Raw genomic sequence first — 17,841 nt, forward strand, 5'->3', positions numbered from 1 at the left:
CAGCCCCTGGCCTGGAACGGTCCCTGCTGAAACGATGCTGTTTTGGGACTGAACAGTGAGTTCAGTGAGTTGGCTTATCTCTGGACCAGCAACCAGCCAGCAGCTGCCTCCTACATTGGAAGTGCTCTCATACCACTTTAACAGCCATGGATTCACCCAAAGAATCCTGGGAGTTCTACTGAGCTACAATTCCCAGAGTTCCATGGAAAAACATATTATTAAACCACTCTGGGAATTGTAGCTCTGTGAGGGGAATAGGGTGGTGGTTTTTCTAATGACTCTCAGCACCCTTAACAACTTACAATTCCTAGGATTCTTTGAGGGAAAGGATGTGTTCTGAATGTGCTTTAAAGGTATGGTTTGTACACAGTTTCAGATGACGGGGCTCTATCTCTTTGGCTCTGTGTCCTGCACATTTAGAGCTCAGAAGAGGGAACCTGAGGAAAGGATATGTTGTACAACAGAGGAGTGCTTTGCACAGAACAGCCAGTCTCCAAAACTCACAATGGGAACCTGAGTACATGACTCACACTTTTCTGCCTAGATCCCTAACAGTTACTCCCAACAGCAGTACTGTAGCAAGAATATATTTCTCTTAATATACTCATTTTTGTGTGCATCTTCCCCTCTAAACAGTTTTATAAGCCATTTCTTCAAATTTAATATATCTCTGTATGTTATTTACACTAATATATGAACTTTCCCCCTAATATACGTTTTTAAAGATGCATTTCTGGTTGGATAACTACGTCATAAAAATTTAAGAAGTACCAATTTCACAGGATAGCTCTGTTTCAGTCTGCATAGCGGTTCAGAAGGTGTGCAAACTGAACTACTTTCTCCCCCATCCTCACCTTGAGCTGGACCTGGAAATGGACCCTGAGCCCTGAGTGAAAGTCACAGAAGCACTGGACCAAAATGCTTAGTCCCAGTTAGTGGCCTGGGTGCTGCACTGGGAATAATCTGCAGTTGCCAAACTGTCTCCAAAGGCAGCCTAGTGTATAACACATTGCAGCAGTCTAACCAGGAAGCTGGCAAAGGAGGACTCCTTTGGGGGAATGTGCAGGGTATAAATCTAAGAAAAAACAACTACCTCACTCAAGTCCTGCTTTACAAACATTTGCTATATGAAAATTCACTTTATCTGAACACAAGAAATTAGTACCCAAACCTTGTTAAATGCACCGTAAATTCAGAAATGCAGAGACCATTTCCTGGTTAGCTGAGGAAAGGAGGGAGGGAAGGTGAGTCTTTGGACAAATCAGAGAGGATTTTTCTGGGTTTTCCTGTTTGTTTGTTTGTTTGTTTGTTTGTTTGTTTGTTTTGCTTTTGGGAGTCAAAATTTCGTGGTCGGAAATGTATTAGAAAATTTCCCATAGGAATCAATGGAAATAATCAACTCGTTATATGAACACCTGACCCAAGGAACAATTTCCAGGGAACACATTAGGTTGTCTTTCCTCACAGTGAATCACAAGAAGAAGAAGAAGTATGATTATTGCTTCCAATGCTACCATTGTGGTGCCTTACAGGTTAGAAACTTACAATTGTAGAGTTGGAAGGGAACCAAAGGGTCATCTCGCCTGACCCCCATGCAAACTTACCTGGATTCACTTAACATAAGGCACATAACTACTTCTGTGGCTGTGTGTCCTGAACATGCAGTGCCCGGAGATGGCAAGATGAAGCTACTCCTGGGAATAATGAGACAGGTTTCACCTACCCCTAATAAAGATCACATTATAAAGCTCAGCCTGCAAAAGAAGAGTACATGGCTTCAGTCCAGACCTCTGCATGCTTCTGGGAGCACACATAGATCAGCTGTTAAACTAGCCTTCAGTATTGGGACGCGGCAGCTTGCACATCCCAAGAAGTTCTCTCCATTATAATGCATGGGAAGCTCTTGTAAATGGGGGCTCGGGGCTCCATGAAGACAAGAGAGAAGGGGCCCCTGAATGAGAGCAGCAGGCTTCACATTTAACAACCATCTCCTGACATTCCCTGTCCCTACCGACCAGTTGATTTATATGCCTCATATTTCACTCCAGCAAATCAGAGAGGCAGGAAATAGAATGCTGGAAAGCATTGCAATATCCACAGTGACATCTGAAATCCAGTTATAAAAACCAACATCTAAAATGCAAGCTGCGGACTCACTAAAATGCTTCAACTAAGGCAGATAATCAGATTGGTTATGGGAACAATGTTTGCTAAGCACAGAAAGATGGATCATGACGGTAATAAATTGGCTGCCGAGGAAACGAGCCAATTTCTCTGAGCTGAATGAAAATATGATGTCAAAGCAAATGACCTTCTGGTAATGAAAACTGGTAATATCTCCATTTCTGGGGGCGGGTGTCAGGGGGCACTTGTCTCCAAGGCAAGAGCAGAGTTGTTTGGACATCCAAACCAGTGTGCCACAAGTTATGGATGGTGGAGCAGGTCCTCTGAGAAGTAGCCAAGGATCCCAAGCATGATCTTATGTTGATTTAATGGGGCATCTAAATTTATTTTTAATAGTATTCATTTATTCATACATACATACATTCATTCCATTGCATCTTACCACTGAGAAGCTCAAGATCGTATAAATGGCTCTCTCTTTTCCTGTTCAATAACAAACAAACAACAACAACCTGCCCATCTGGCTGGGTTTCCCCAGCCACTCTTAACATAATAAAACATCAAACTAATAATCATAATTTTATTATTTATTTTATCCTCAGATACCCAACAGACAGTGACAGCATCAAGGTCACCCAGCAAGCTTCATGGCTGAATTTGAACCCTGGTCTTCCAGGTTATAGTCCAACACTCTAAACCCACTAGTTCCCTAGGTGGACAGTGCTGCCCCCTGGGGACCAGTGGAATTCACCTAGGGAGTGTTAAGAGGCAAGAAGGCAGCAAGAAGGTGCTGGATGTACAAATGACTAGCAGACTTTGAAAAGTTGGTATACAGACAGTCAAATAAACCTGCAGTTTGGGAGCAAGGATAAAACATGCAATGGTGGGAATGCCCTAAAACCCAACCCTTCTGGAGAGCAGTCCTACAAGAGATATGCAAAATAACTAAACAGGTATTAGAACTCATCCCAGAACTGACCCTACTGAACATCTTCCAATATCACAGTGACCACTCACATTATACAGAGCTTATAACCTATCTACTTTCAGCAGCCAGAAGACTCATAGCCAGATGCTGGAGAGACCTGTCAGGAGTAAACATGGACCAATGGTCTCAAATTGTATGGGAAATGGCCTTACTAGAAAAGCTAACCAATAAACTGAAACTGACACTGGGACAAATAGAAGAGGACTCCTTCACCCCAGTATGGCTCCCCTTTATCACATACACAGCCCAACAAGACAACAACAAGAATCCACCGACAGCATATGAATCAACCTGGCTTCCCTGACCCAACAAGCCCTCCCCCCACTCACAAATGCATCCAACTACAACTAGACAACCAACCACACCCTGGACTCCCCCAATCCCTGTCACTCCCAAGGAAATGTAACAAGCAAATAGAAAGAGAAGCTACCCAGTTGACGCTGACACAACCCCCCCACATACACTGTACAAAGCCTCACCACCCCACCTCTCCTCTCTCCCCTCTTCTTCCCCAACCTTAGACTGTACTCGACACTAATGTCTCACAACAAACGTAACTGATGTGTAAGAAAGACTGCACAACCTGAAAAAAAGAGAGAGAAGGCATGTACTATTGTAAACCAAGAAAATATCTCAAATAAATAAATAAATAAATAAATGCAAGCCTTTCACCAGCTCTCTGCAACCATGTGCTTTACTTATCCATCACCCTGCTTCAAAATATTATGACATATCCACTGCCAGTGAAAGTGGCCCTGGTGAACCTCCTTTTGCAAAATGCACAGCTTGCCATGTTTGTGTCAAGAAATTTATCACTGAATTAGCAGCAGTGTGTCCAAATGGGGAAAAGAATGTCTAGCAATCGTATTTTCCTTGGAATCAACCAGCATAAAAGAGGCCAAATTTCTATCTCAGTTGACACAATGCTCATAAACCACTGAGAACCATTTTAAAGAAGCTGTTATTGTCCAGTCCAAAATGATCCCAGCACATGCAACACTATTCCTTAGGCTTAGAAGCACCATCTTAAAGAAGAAGAAAAGAAAGAAATCAGATGTTTATAGAGAATTTGCTGTACAAGTCACACTGGCTGCAGGGAATATAGACAGACAAACTGTGAAATATTCAACTGACTTGAAGCAAAGGAAGTTCCAGAGGAGAAAGAAGGCATTAATCAAAACACCCCAAAGTCTCTTACCAGGACAAGATTTATAAAGCTACATAACTGGACAATGAGCTACAAATCCTGATATCTGCCGTTTTAGCAGGACAGCCAAACCCCCAGCAAGTGTTATTGTTGCAAGGATGACCTCAGTGTCTAAGATGGCATCGTATTTACATGGAACTGCATGTCAGAAAAAGTGATGCTCCCACAGATTCCCAATCAGGTCAGGTAAAGCAGTCACAGAGAATATGCAACACTGCTAAACAGACTTTGGATCCAAATGGGAACAGACCTCTTTGTGGAGAGTGACAGTACTGTTTGAACCCAATGGATTTCAGAGAAGATTTGGGATTTCAGAGAAGCTGCTGGATATTCCCAGAGTAACTGCAGGAAACAATGGGCTGAACTAGATGTAGCAATATTCATTACTCAGGGGAAACTGAGGCACTGCAACATGACTGGAGGGTGACCAAGGCGATAAAGGGTCTGAAAACCAAGCCTTATGAGAAACAGTTGAGGGAACTGAGCATGTTTAGACAGGAGAAGAAAAGACTGAGAGGAAATATGAGAGCCATCTTCAAATATCTGAAGGGCTGTCTCATGGAAGATGGAGCGAGCTCGTTTTCTGCTGCTCGAGAGGGCAGGGCCTGAACCAATGGAATCAAATGACAAGAAAGGAGATTCTCACTAAAAATTAAGAACTTTCTGACCATCTCAGAAGGTGGTGTAACCTTTTTCACTGGAGGTTTTTAAACAGAGTTTTGATGGCCATCTGTCAGGGATTCTTTAGCTGTGATCCAACATTGCAGGGGGTTAGACTAAATCAGTGTTGGCCAAACTTGGCCCTCCAGCTGTTTTGGACTACAACTCCCATCATCCCAAGCTAACAGGCCCAGTGGTCAGGGATGATGGGAATTGTAGTCCCAAAACAGCAAACAGCTGGAGGGCCAGGTTTGGCCAACACTGGACTAAATGATCCTTGGGGTCCCTTCCAGCTCTACAGTTCTGTCATTTTATGGCTATGCTGCTCTGATGGGCACAGGGGAAGGGACCACAATTCTGCCAGGCCCTCTTGGCTGTGGTATGGAAGATGCTGCTTTCCCAGACTCATCTGAGGGCTCCCCACCCCTGAGAAAAACTGTGTGCTATCTTTAAAGGGCCTGTGTTCAGTTCTGCAGCCACATGCTTCTTCATGTCTGTAGAACAAATGCAGCTTCTGGGGTAGCATCTTCAGACTTTGGAGGTGATTGGAGAATCACATCCTCAGGCCAGGAAGTGCAGGAGGAGGTGCTGAGGGCTCCCCCGCCCCCCCCAAAAGGTAAAGTGACTGTAGAATTGTGTGGATTGGAGCCTTCCTCCAGTTGACATTGGGAACCTGAGCATGATTCTACCCTAGGACTTCTTCATGCAGCACACAGTTAAACTATGAAACTCCCTCCTACAGGAAGCAGTGATGGCCCCCAACTTGGATGTATTTAAAAGAGGATGAGACAAATTCATGGAGGACAAGACCATCAATGGCTATAAGTCAAGATGGCTCTGCTCTGCCTTCTTGGCTGGAGGCCGTAACGCTCCTGAATACCAGCTGCTGGAAACCACAAGAGGGGAGTGTGCTCTTGTACCTGGATCCTGCTTGCTGGTTTCCCTTTGGGGCATCTGCTCCCACTGTGAGTACAGGATGTTGCACCAGACGGGCCCTTGGTCTGATCCAGCAAAGTCTTCTCATGCTCTTATGTCATGTTCTTTGCATCTTCTAGGATAATCAGGACTCTGCTGGATTGGGACAATGTCACGAGTTCTCTCCACAACCCAAGGTTGATTCTATTGCAAAGAAAACACAAGAACTCACGTTATTTGATAGGTCTGAGTTGTATTTTCTGGCCAGTCCACCAGACACACCACTCGGCCGGGGAGCTCGGCTGTTGTTGCGTAGTAGCCTTGTGGGAATGACAGCAATAAAGCCAGGAACCAGATGACACAGATGACGACCTTGGTGGCTGAGGCAGATAGCCTTGGTTGCAGCGGGCGGATAATGGCCATATACCTGGAAGAGGGAGAAATTAAAATGTAGGAGCCGAAAGTAAAAAAGGAGAAAGGGCTCCCCACCCCATATGTTTCCCCCAATTCTTTAAAGCCAACTTTGCCAACCAGGTGCCCCCCCCCAGATGTGTCGCACTACAACTGCTCTCCACTCCAGGACAGTGTGACCATATGAAGTTGGGATTGATGGGAGCCATAGTCTAAAGCACCTGGAGGGCAGCAGGTTGTGGAAGGCTGACCTAAGGAATGGCGATGTTGGAAGATTCACAACAGATAGAAGAAAGTCCTTCTTCACAACAGCACATAGTTAAACTATGGCACTTGTTCCCACAGGAGGAAGTGATGGTTGCCAACCTGGATGGCTTCAAAAGAGGATTGAACAAATTCAGGGAGGAGAAGGCTTTCCATGGCTACTAGCAAGTGGCTCTGCTCTGCCTCCACAGCTGCAGGCAACAATGCTTCTGAATATCAGTTTCTGGAAACCGTAGGAGGGGAGAGGACTCAGGTCCTGATAGCAAGTTTCCCACTGGAGCTCCTAGTTGGTCCCTGTGAGAGCAGGACGCTGGACTAGATGGGCCCTTGGCCTGATCCAGCAAGCTCATAGTGTTGTTATGATGCAGCCTTCCTCAGTCACCCTCTCTTTCCTGAGGGGAAAATCCAAGGGAACATGGAGTAGGATCTTTTCTGTGTTGGCACCCAATATCAGTGTTTCCTGATCCTGATAGAGGCAGCAGAAAGTTAGCGCACCAATTCCACCTATGCTGTAAGACTGGAAAGGTTACCTGTTTTTAAAATGTTCCAAAATCTTTATGAAGCCAATACCTTTCCAAGAACAACCAAAATGTCCTAGAATTGTGTGCAAGCTTTTCAGTTCCCCAGAACTCTTCATCAGGCTAGATGAAAGGAAGTAAGGAGCAGGAGTAAAGAGACAAAAATGCCTGGTTGTGCATCATCTGTATCTGCCCAAAGGTCTCTTTGGAAGGAGCAGCAGCAGCTTTCATACCCCCCAAAAGAAAAAACCAAAACCATCTACAGTGGTACCTTGGGTTAAGAACTTAATTCGTTCCAGAGGTCTGTTCTTAATCTGAAACTGTTCTTAACCTGAGGTACCACTTTAGCTAATGGGGCCTCCCGCTGCCGCTGCGCCGCCACCACACGATTTCTGTTCTCATCCTGAAGCAAAGTTCTTAACCCAAGGTATTATTTCTGGGTTAGCGGAGTCTGTAACCTGAAGCATCTAACCTGAAGCGTCTGTAACCTGAGGTACCACTATTCTTAATTTGTGTCTAGCTGAAGTCTACTGTGTGCTTTTTGAGAGGAGTGAGCCAGATGCCTCTGGATCCCCACATAAAAAGAACCGGTGAGCCACAGCTCATCAGGGCCAGCCCAAGGCCCCTCTCTTCGCTCCATGCAGAGGAGTCAAGCAGACCGGCAGCTGACTCTAACTTCAACACTGTTGAACAAGCAGCATCTGCTACCTCACCTGAGGCAGCAGGTGAGTTCAGGGTGGTCAGCACAGTCCATGCAGCATTCCCAGGTCTCCCCTCCAACAGAGGGGGGTGGCTGAGGGGAGCTCAGGAGGAGCAAGCAGGGGGCAGCTGACCCCCAGCAGATACCGCCTGAGCCAACTGACTCACCCTAACCAGTGGCCAGCTGTGCAGCTCAGCAGACCAAAGCACAGCATGAGGATTTGTGGGCACTGTGTTGCTGACTGCATTATAGGAAATAAAGCTTTTCTGAGCTGATGTGCTGTGCAGTGGTATAACCTTCCAAATCCTCCTTGGCAATGTGTCAGCTTAGCCAGTTGTTGCTCTCCTTGCCTTGGCAGCTCGTGTGATACCCAAGCAAAGGCCAAAGAGTCACATGAGTGAGATGTCAAAGAAAGGCAGGGGCCACTGCTAAGAAGGCCCTCTGCCTGGTTCCCTGTCACTTCACATCTTGCAGTGGGGGAAGACCTTCAGAGACGGACCTCAGTCTCCAGGCTGAACGGTGGGGGTGGAGACCAGGTATACAAAGCTGAGGCCATTTAGGGCTTTAAAGGTCAGCACCAACAACATCAGAGGAGCTGGCTGGATCAAGCCAACAGCCCGTCTGGTCCAGCATCCTGCCCTCATAGTGCCCAACCAGACGCCTTTTTGGAAACTGGAAAGCAAGAGCAGCCCTCTCCCTTCCTCTGGCTTCCAGCAACTGGTATTCAGAAGCATTCCTGGAGACAGAACAGAGCCATCATGGCTAGTAGCCACTGTTTGCTGTATCCTCCTCCATAAATTTGTCCAGCCCTCTATTTGGTCACCATCATTGCCTCCTGTGAGAGTGAGTCCCATAGTTTAACTATGTGTTGGGTGAAGAAGTACATTTTTATTATTTGTCCTGTCTTCCAGCATACACAGCTGTTCCTCTGCAATCTGCCCAGAGTGGCAAACACATCCACAATAAAACTTTTTTTTAAAGCATTCTAAAAGCAGTTATAACATTCTAAACACAATCACAGGTTAGCAAACCCACTAAACAAAGTAACTCTGAGCAAGAATCTTCCATTGGACCTTAATACCGTATTTTTCACCCCATAGGACGCACTTTTCCCCCTCCTAAAATGAAGGGGAAATGTGTGTGCGTCCTATGGGGCGAATGCAGGCTTTTGCTGAAGCCTGGCGAGCGAGAGGCATCGGTGCGCACCGACCCCTCTTGCTCTCCAGGCTTCAGGAAGCTATCCGCAAGCTTTGCAAGCCCGGTGGGAGTACCCGCGGGCTCACAAGGCTTGCGGGCAGCAGCCTGCAGTCCCCACGAGTGTCCGCAAGCCTCGCGCCCCCGGCAGGAGGTCCCACCGGGTGCGCGAGGCTTGGGGCGGCAGCCTGTCGCCCGAAGCACGGGGAGCCCTCCAGAGGGCTCCCCCTGCTTCGGGCGAGTGTCTGCAAGCCTCGCGCGCCCGGCAGGAGGTCCCACCGGGTGCGCGAGGCTTGGGGCGGCAAATTATTTGGGGGAAATAATTTTTTAAAATTCATTTCCCCCCCAAAAAATGAGGTGCGTCCTATGGGCTGGTGCGCCTTATAGGACGAAAAATACGGTAGTTGGTGGGAGCTTAGGTGTCAGGCTCATGTTGAGTGATGGTTTGGAACACACAGTTGTGGTGACCGTTCCCAGTCCGCCCTCTTCAGCAGTGACCTGCACCTGCTCAGTGATGGGAACAGGCAGGGCCCCACCTTCCAGAGGACTCCAGATCTTGAGCGATGAGTGAATAGAGCTGTATTTATCAGCAGGACTGAAACAGAATGGGCCCACTGCCAAGCACAAAAACTTAACACTCCAGATATTTCCACCTCAAGTAAAAGAGGAACGACACATAAAGCGACACCACTTTTTCTTATTTTACTATTACATTGTGGCTTTTCAGATATTTCCATGACAACAAAGCATTTCTCAAGTTCAACATGGCACCCAGATGGTCCTTAGCACAAGAGGAAAACAATTGGAAAGAACTGAGTTGTTTGTTGTTTTCCGAAGGGTGACTGTAGAGCTAAACGAAGGCCTGATTCCAGCCTCAATGAAGGCAAGGAGAGGGGCGCAATAAGCACATCTGACATTTTTATGAGATGCCATCCATCCCAAAGGGTCCTGAAATGTTCACAGACAAAAGGCCACATGTAAAGGCTATTTGTCCACAAGGGTGAACAGGAATGAGCAGACTAAACTCCACCACACCCATCATAAGAGCTGGATCAGGCCAATGACCCATCTAGACCAGCATCCTTTTCTCACAGTGGCCGGTCAGATGCCTATGGGAAATCTCAAGGAGGATTCACAAGAGCCCCGTCTCCTCCTGTGGTTTCTGGCTCATGGGAGTTGATGTCAAAAAACATCTGGAGGCCACCAGGTTGCCAAAGGCTGACCTATGGTTTTCTATGCCTGTGGTGCTGGATGCACACACCCAGAGGAGTCTTGAAAATATAAAACATTAGGAGAATAAAATCTTCACGAGGAAACCGTGTGATGCTTCATTAGAGGTTATTGCTGAAATGTCAGGAGAGGGAGAGCACAAATGGAGCAAGTCCCTTTTCCCTTGTCATGCAATCAGTTTCTCATGAAAGTTACGAGTTGTGGAATGGGCCATCACTTGTGTGCAAACTACAGAAAAGGAAACAATTGAAAGTCAGCTGTGATAAACAGCTTTTTTAAGCCACTGGGAGAATTTTTACAGCCTGACTCCCATGTCAGATTTATAGGCTATCAAGCTGGGGAACAGCCTCGCGCAGCAGCCATCCAATTAAATTATGAAAGCCCAGCCCTAAATGGACTTAGTCGTAAGTCCCCTTGATTTCCATGGTGTTGACTCAAGAGGAAGTGCACTGGGAATCGCAGTCAAACACTCCCGAGGCATATTCCACACCAGCTGTGCATCATTTAATTACCGGTATGTCTGCCGTTTGAAATGTTCTCTGAATATTTGGGGAGAGAAGTCACAGCACACAGCTGAACCCTGAAGCATTTTTCACTCCCTTGCCAGGGCCTTGCAAAAGAAGAAAAAACCTCTCACAACAAGCTCAGACTCCATTAGGCCAAGAGACCTCACAATCCAGACGTGCCCAGGTCCTGAATGCTGCTTTCATAGAATCATATACTGTAGTTGGAAGGGACCCCTAGGGTCATCTAGTCCAACCCTCTGCAATGCTGGCATCTCAGCTAAAGCATCCATGACAGATGGCTATCCAACCTCTGTTTGAAAACCTCCAAGGAAGGGGAGTCCACCACCTCTTGTGGGAGTTTGTTCCACTGCTGAACGGCTCTTACTGTCAGGAAGTTTTTCTGAATGTTTAGTTGGGATCTCCTTTCTTGTAACTTGAAGCCATTGGTTTGAGTCCTACCCTCAAGAGCAGGAGAAACAGGAGAAAACAAGCTTGCTCCCTCCTCCATGTGACAGCCCTTAAGATATTTGAAGATGGCCATCATATCTCCTCTTGGTCTCCTCTTTTCCAGGCTAAACATACACAGCTCCTTCAAAAGATCCTCGTAAGGCTTAGTTTCCAGACCCTTGATCTTCTTGGTTGCCCTCCTCTGCACACCTTCCATCCTTCTTAAATTGTGGTGCCCAGAACTGGACACAGTATCCCAGGTGTGGTTTGACCAGGCAGAATAGAGTGGGACTATTACTTCCCTGAATCTGGACACTAGACTTCTGTTGTTGCAGCCTAAAATCACATCAGCTTTTTTTGCTGCTGCATCACCCTGTTGACTCATGTTAAGCTTGTGGTCCACCAAGACCCCTAGACCCTTTTCACATGTACTCCGAGTTTCAACCCTTCCTTCTCTCTGCTGCCCTCTTCCGCCTCTCCTGCTGGGATTCTCAACCTCAGATTTCCTCTTGCACCTTTTGAAATGTTCTTCAAGTCTTAACTTTTCCCCTCTGGTTTTTCCTCCTTCATATTTGTCTTTCATTTACATATTTTTATTCTTTACCGAGGCCTTTAATAAAATAAGAACACCTGCTGGATCAGGCCAATGGCCTACCTCACCCAGCACCCTGTTCTCTCAGGGGCCAACCAGATGCCCCACTGGGAAGCCCACAAGAGCCACTGTCAGGCTACTTTTCGTCCTGACAGTTAATGCAGCTGGAATTATTGTATTGTTATTGTCTTGTGAATGGGGCTTATTTTAATCCCCCCAAGATGTTTTCATGGTAGGTGCTTGAGAAATAAAAGGGCATCCTCTCTTTCCTTGGCTCCCTTTTCTTCCATCCAAAAGGTCCATGATGACTCACATCCTTCTCTTCTGCTGCTGCCTCCTCAGAGCTCCAGTGGGCGGGCAGAGCATCTCCAAGTGGAGCACTGCACATCCCAGAAATGTGGGGGCGGACTCAATGGCGACAAAGGATCCATGCCCAACTGGCAGGGAGAAAAAGCCACAGAGGTGTGGGGTGTGGGGGCGTCCCCAAGCAGGGAACCAAAGGAGAGCCAAGAGGCCTGAGGAGCTGACAAGCTAAAACAACATAGCAGAAACACTTGGAAAGTCAGGAGTCAGAAATCAAGCAAGAGTGCAATGAGCAAGCTAGTCGGGAGGAGAGATGGACAAAAGGTCACAGAGTGGATAGGAAGCATCTGGAAGACTGCGGGATGGGGGGGCTGAACACAAGGGCATTAAGAGCGATAGAGTGGAGAAAGGGAAGAGTGTGTGCTATGAAGAAATGGTTCAGAACACAAGAAGAGCCTGCTGGATCAGGCCAATGGGCCATCTAGCCCAGTATCTTGTTCTCCCAGGGGCCAACCAGAAGAGAAGCTGAGCATGCAAGTTCTCTCGCCTCCTGCAGGGGGAACTGAAGCTGTGGAGGCAGAGCAGAGCCATCCTAGCTAGGAGCCATTGATGGCCCTCTCCTCCAGGAATTTGTCTCATCCTCTTCTAAAGCCATCCAAGTTGGTGGCCCTCACCGCCTCCTGTGGGAGGGAGTTCCATAGTCTGTGCAGCCTGAAGAAGTGCTTTCTTTTACTGGGAGAAGGTGGAGGAGGGTGAATATGTGGGAGAGAAAGGGGGTGATGGAAATATCCTGGAGGTGAGTAAAAAAGTGTCGAGGTGCTATAAACACTTGAGTGAAAAGAATGGAAATCAGGTGGTGGCAGTGAAAGAATTGTGACTGATGGAGGAGCTGTCAGAGGAGTCATTTGGCAAGCTCTGACTAGGAGAGAAGAGTCCTAAGGGAACATTGACGCGTCTGAGGGCCATTTCTACAGGGTCAGTTAAGTATAATTGGTTTAATTCAGGTAGGTAGCTGTGTTGGTTTGATGTAGTCTATATATGTGTGTGTGTGTGTGTGTGTGTGTGTGTATAGGTGGGAGGGTGGGGTGGGGTTTTTCTCAGGAGGGTAGTAGGAGATGGGTGATTGATTCAATGGGTATGGTAAACCTGTTGATGACTGTTACAGATAGGTAGCCGTGTTGGTCTGCCATAGTCAAAATAAAAAAATTCCTTCCAGTAGCACCTTAAAGACCAACTAAGTTAGTTCTTGGTATGAGCTTTCGTGTGCATGCACACTTCTTCAGATACACAGTTGATGACTGTTAACAATTGCAATTTGTCCTACAGGAAAAAACAAGGGATAGTATGCAGATGATTAGCATATATAATGAGACAGGAATCCAATACCTCTGTTAAGACCAGGTCTCTCCATAGTTTTCAGTTTAGTGATAAGTTGTACCGTAATTCAGCAACTTCCCTTTCAAGTCTGTTTCTGAAATTCTTTTGTAATAAGATAGCTGCTTTGAGATCCTGTATTGATCTCACACAGTTTAATTCACACAGAAATGGGAAAATGCTTATGTGTATTAATGAAGGTTTAACATGAAGAATAACTAAATGTATATTGCTACCATTTGGGTCTTTCCAGAGTAGCTTTCTAGGTGATTGCTAAGCTCCTTAAAGGGTTACTGATTATGTGTTGGTTGTTTTCTAGCTCTAACCTGAATGCAACTTTTGATCATGTGATGAGGCTGTTGTCTTGCAAATCCGCCATCTTGAAAGGGTGGTGGCTTTTCTTTCTCTGAATCCCACACAGAACAAAAGGATGTCAATGGCATAGCCTTAAGCAGGGGAAGGCAGGCTGGAAGAGGGGAGAGAGAGAGAGAGAGAGAGAGACCTTTTAATTATTGGAGTTGTATTTTATTTCTAAGATTCTGGGCCTGTGCTGGACAGCACAATACATTGTATGAATATGTTGGATGTATCATTTGATGTTTCTGTTTTGTTTTGGAGATTTCAGTAATATCTAACGGGTCTGGACAATGCTTCATTTCCAAAAGGAGTCAGTGATGGTGCCCTCAAGGCTAAGTGATGGGCCTTTTCTCCACCCTCCTCCTCCAGCTGCTACCTAGGAAAAAAATAGTTGGGGTGTTTGTGTTTAAGGGGATGAGCTGGAAGAAGGCTGGGAGCTGGAGACACAGAGACCTGCTTGCTGTGTGCTGGATCCAAAGTTGTGACCAATGGAGAGGCAAGATCTGTTGGGGTGTTATTGCTGTGAGTCCCTCCACCTTATGTGTGTGTAAATAAAACCATATATCCTAAAAACAACCACAGTTTCCTCATTCCAAGGAAACCAGAACTGGGTAAGTAGCTGGATTCTCTCACCACTCAGAGATTGGGGTGGCATGTAAGACGGGACCGCCTCTCCTGGTATGCCCCACAGAGAAACCTACGGTCTGCAAATAATAACATCCTCAAGGTCCCAGGCCTCAGAGAGGTTAGGCTGGCCTCAACTAGAGCCAGGGCCTTCTCGGCTGCAGCTCCAAACTGGTGGAATGCTCTGTCAAAAGAGACTAGGGCCCTGCGGGACCTGACATCTTTCCGCAGGGCCTGCAAGACAGAGTTGTTCCGCCAGGCCTTTGGTCAGGGCGCAGCCTGACTCCCTCCTCTGGCAACCTGCACAGAATTCTGCTTAATTGGTTGCCATCAATTTGATTTAATTAATTTTTATAATGAAATATTTTTAGATTGTGTGATTATTTGACTGATTATTTGATTGTTGTTAGCCGCCCTGAGCCCGGCTTTGGCTGGGGAGGGCGGGATATAAATAAAAATTATTATTATTATTATTATTATTATTATTATTATTATTATTAAGAGCATGTCTCTGGTGCCTGGTGGTGAGAAGAGCCTTGATCTCATCAGAGTGAGAGGGTCACTAGTTGTCCTTGGCATAGAAGAGACAAGCCAGTGCTCTGGAGACACTTGGAACCCCCAGAGATGAAGAGGGGAAACTGTTTCTCAAAACTAGCATGTTTCCTTGTCCTTCCTTATTTCCAAGCAGCAGTACAGAGGAAAGATCCCAAAATACCCTGATCCCTAATCCAGTGGGAGCAATAAACCAATCCGTCACTGGCCCTTCAAGGCCAAAGAGAACCAAGCAGGATGGCATACACAGCGCTCTTGGTTTCCTTCAACAAAAGCTGGGGGAAGGCTTCTGCTTCCTGCATTTGTCTAAGGAAAATAGTCACCTCCCCTTTTTGTGTGTAAAAATGCAGTAATAATCAGGTGGCAATGACATTATGCTTTAGTGTGCTTAGTGTGAGATTCGCAGATGGTATCTCACAACAGCGCTGCAGAGTGGTCACTATTTCTGCCCTGAATATAATCTGCTCTGAACCCTGAGGTAATCAATTTCAGCCAAGAATGCTTGCAACTGTGCTGGCGCAACCCTCTCAGTCACCTTCTCCAAAAAGGGGGAGCCTGTGACTGGGCATTAGTTGTCACAAACCAGTAAGTCCAAGGTGGCTGAATGTTGATTCAAGGTGGTTGAATCAACACATCTTTTAAGATGTCAACATGTAACTCACCAGGATATACTGACATTTTTGCTGGTCACTGCTCATTAAATGTTGGCTTTCTATAACAGGCCTGTCGACAGACTCATGTTCTGCTCAGGTGTAGCCTGCTGCTCTGGCTGAGAAATTGACCTGTCCAGTCAAGGCAGTTAGAGGCAAGATCCAGGGCCAGCCCACCCATGAGACCAGGTGAAGCAGCACACTTCAGGCAGAAGAATCCCATGGGGCTGCCCTGACTTTATTCTTTTGCAACACTTGGCATCCATTTATCTCCCATATGAGACACAACAATCAGTCACCACCTTAGAGAGACACTTATTGCATTAGAGACTTTAATATTTATCATAAACTTGGTTCCACCTTTAAGCTGCTGTTATGCTTGTTTCCTAAGAAATAAGACTACTTACTTGCTATTGTTGTTGTTTATTGCATGTGACAAAGCAATATAAAGATACTTTTAAAAAAGAAAGTGTTGATCCTGGACCCAGACAGCCACCCCCCAAAGACATGCCTTAATAAACCAAGAGGGGCTAAGTTTGAGGGAGGCGCCTTGTTTGCATCCTCAGGCTGCATCAGCTGAAACTGAGCCCATGATGTCAAAGATGCTGTTGTGCTGGAGATTGCTGCAAAGTCAAGATTCCTAAGGAGGCGAGTTCAAACAAAGGCTTCTGAAGGGTCTAAATCTTCACTGTGAGCCTTTTTTAGCTGAGCAGAGGGCTAAAAATCTCAGCAACATCAATATGACAAGCAATTCCTAGGTTTGGCACTGTCAGTAGAAGCGCAGGAGGGACTGGGGCTGGGAGGACCTTTTATCTGCTTAGGCTGATTTGCCAGTTGCAAACTTATCGAGAAAAAGCAGAGCTTGCCACAATCTTGATTATGTCCAGATTGGACTGGTGTTATGTCTCTACGTGGGGCTGCCTACCTGAAGCTGTTCATTTGAAGGCAATTGGAGTATATAACATTTATTGGGCATGAGTTGAACTAGTTGCCAGTTTGTTTCTGGGCCCAATTTAAAAGCTTTTAAAATTTTAAGCTCAAAACAAATTATTTGAAAGGACTGCCTGTACCTGAACAAACCTGCCTGCTCCTTAGGATTGACCCCTGAGACTCCTCAAGAGCCCACAACCAGGGAGGTCAGATAGGGATGATTTAGCTGTGATTCCTGCATTGCAGGGGGCTGGACTAGATGGCCCTTGGTAGCCCTTTCAGCTCTACAATTCTGTGATTCTTTCAGAAGTATTGCATTGGCAGGCATAAAGACTGGCTCATTTTCAGCCATGTCCCCATGTTTATGGAGCCCCTTCTCATGACACTGATGGTTTTTTAAATGGACTCCAGAGACTTTGCAAAAAAAACACCAAAGTGCCTTCAACTTGATATTTTAGTTAGTTTGCATTTTCCTGCTGCAGTTTGTAAACTTATTGGATTTATTGGTAGCATTTATATTTATATGGGCTTTCTGCTTATACTGCTTTATTGCTGCCATTATAATGTTTTTAGATATTTTAGCATTTTGTTGATTGTGGTTTTACGGTTTGCAGTTCTGTAATGAATCTGTTTTATCTTTTTTAGATGTTGTGAGACAACTTGGGAGCTGTGATCCTTAGTTGTCCTTCTAAGGCATGAGACTTTGGAAATGGCACCAAAGCTCATCATTTTGCTTTCCTTGGTCCTTAGTACATACCCTTCGGAAGCCCAGTTTTCCCTACACAGTGCTCCATCTATCTCCAAAATGATGCCCTAGAGCTTTGGGGTGTTCAGAAATGGGCCACCAAAACAAGATAGGGGTTGGTAAACCTTCTGTATAAGGAAAAGATAAAGTGTTTGCAAATTTTTGGGCAGGGAGGGGGTCAAAAAGACAATGGGGGGAGCATGATAGAGGTCTATTAAAAAAATTACAAGACATCCAACCCCCTGCAGTGCAGGTCGTCAGATGAAACTGATTTTCATGAGATTCTGGTCAGACAAAAGGAACAACTCCTTTGCACTGTGGACAGTTGCTTAGTAGAATTAAGCTGCCTTATACCATCAGCCCACTAATCCAGCACAACCCACCACCCTTGTGCACAATGGCTCGCAGCTGTTCTCCAGCATTTCAGGTGAGTGTCTCTTCCAGCCCTACCTGGAAATGCTGGGGCTGAACCTGGCATCTCCCCCCAGCATGACCATGCTCCCATCAGCACCAAGATCATATGGTTGTGCTGGCTGGGGGCTGATGGGAG

At 46.1% G+C, this 17,841-nt stretch overlaps 1 protein-coding gene across 1 annotated transcript in view; it reads right to left on the bottom strand.

The window, feature by feature from the left end:
- Positions 1-17,841, bottom strand: part of TACR1 (tachykinin receptor 1) — a 60,836-nt gene that overhangs the window by 32,473 nt on the left and 10,522 nt on the right. Inside the window, exon 2 of the mRNA XM_082230303.1 lies at positions 6,127-6,321. Within this exon, the coding sequence (XP_082086429.1) occupies positions 6,127-6,321 (195 nt within the window). The remainder of the gene's footprint in view (positions 1-6,126; positions 6,322-17,841) is intronic.

Source organism: Podarcis vaucheri (genome assembly GCF_965113315.1).
Source record: "Podarcis vaucheri genome assembly, chromosome: 7".
Classification (NCBI taxonomy): Eukaryota; Metazoa; Chordata; class Lepidosauria; order Squamata; family Lacertidae; genus Podarcis; species Podarcis vaucheri.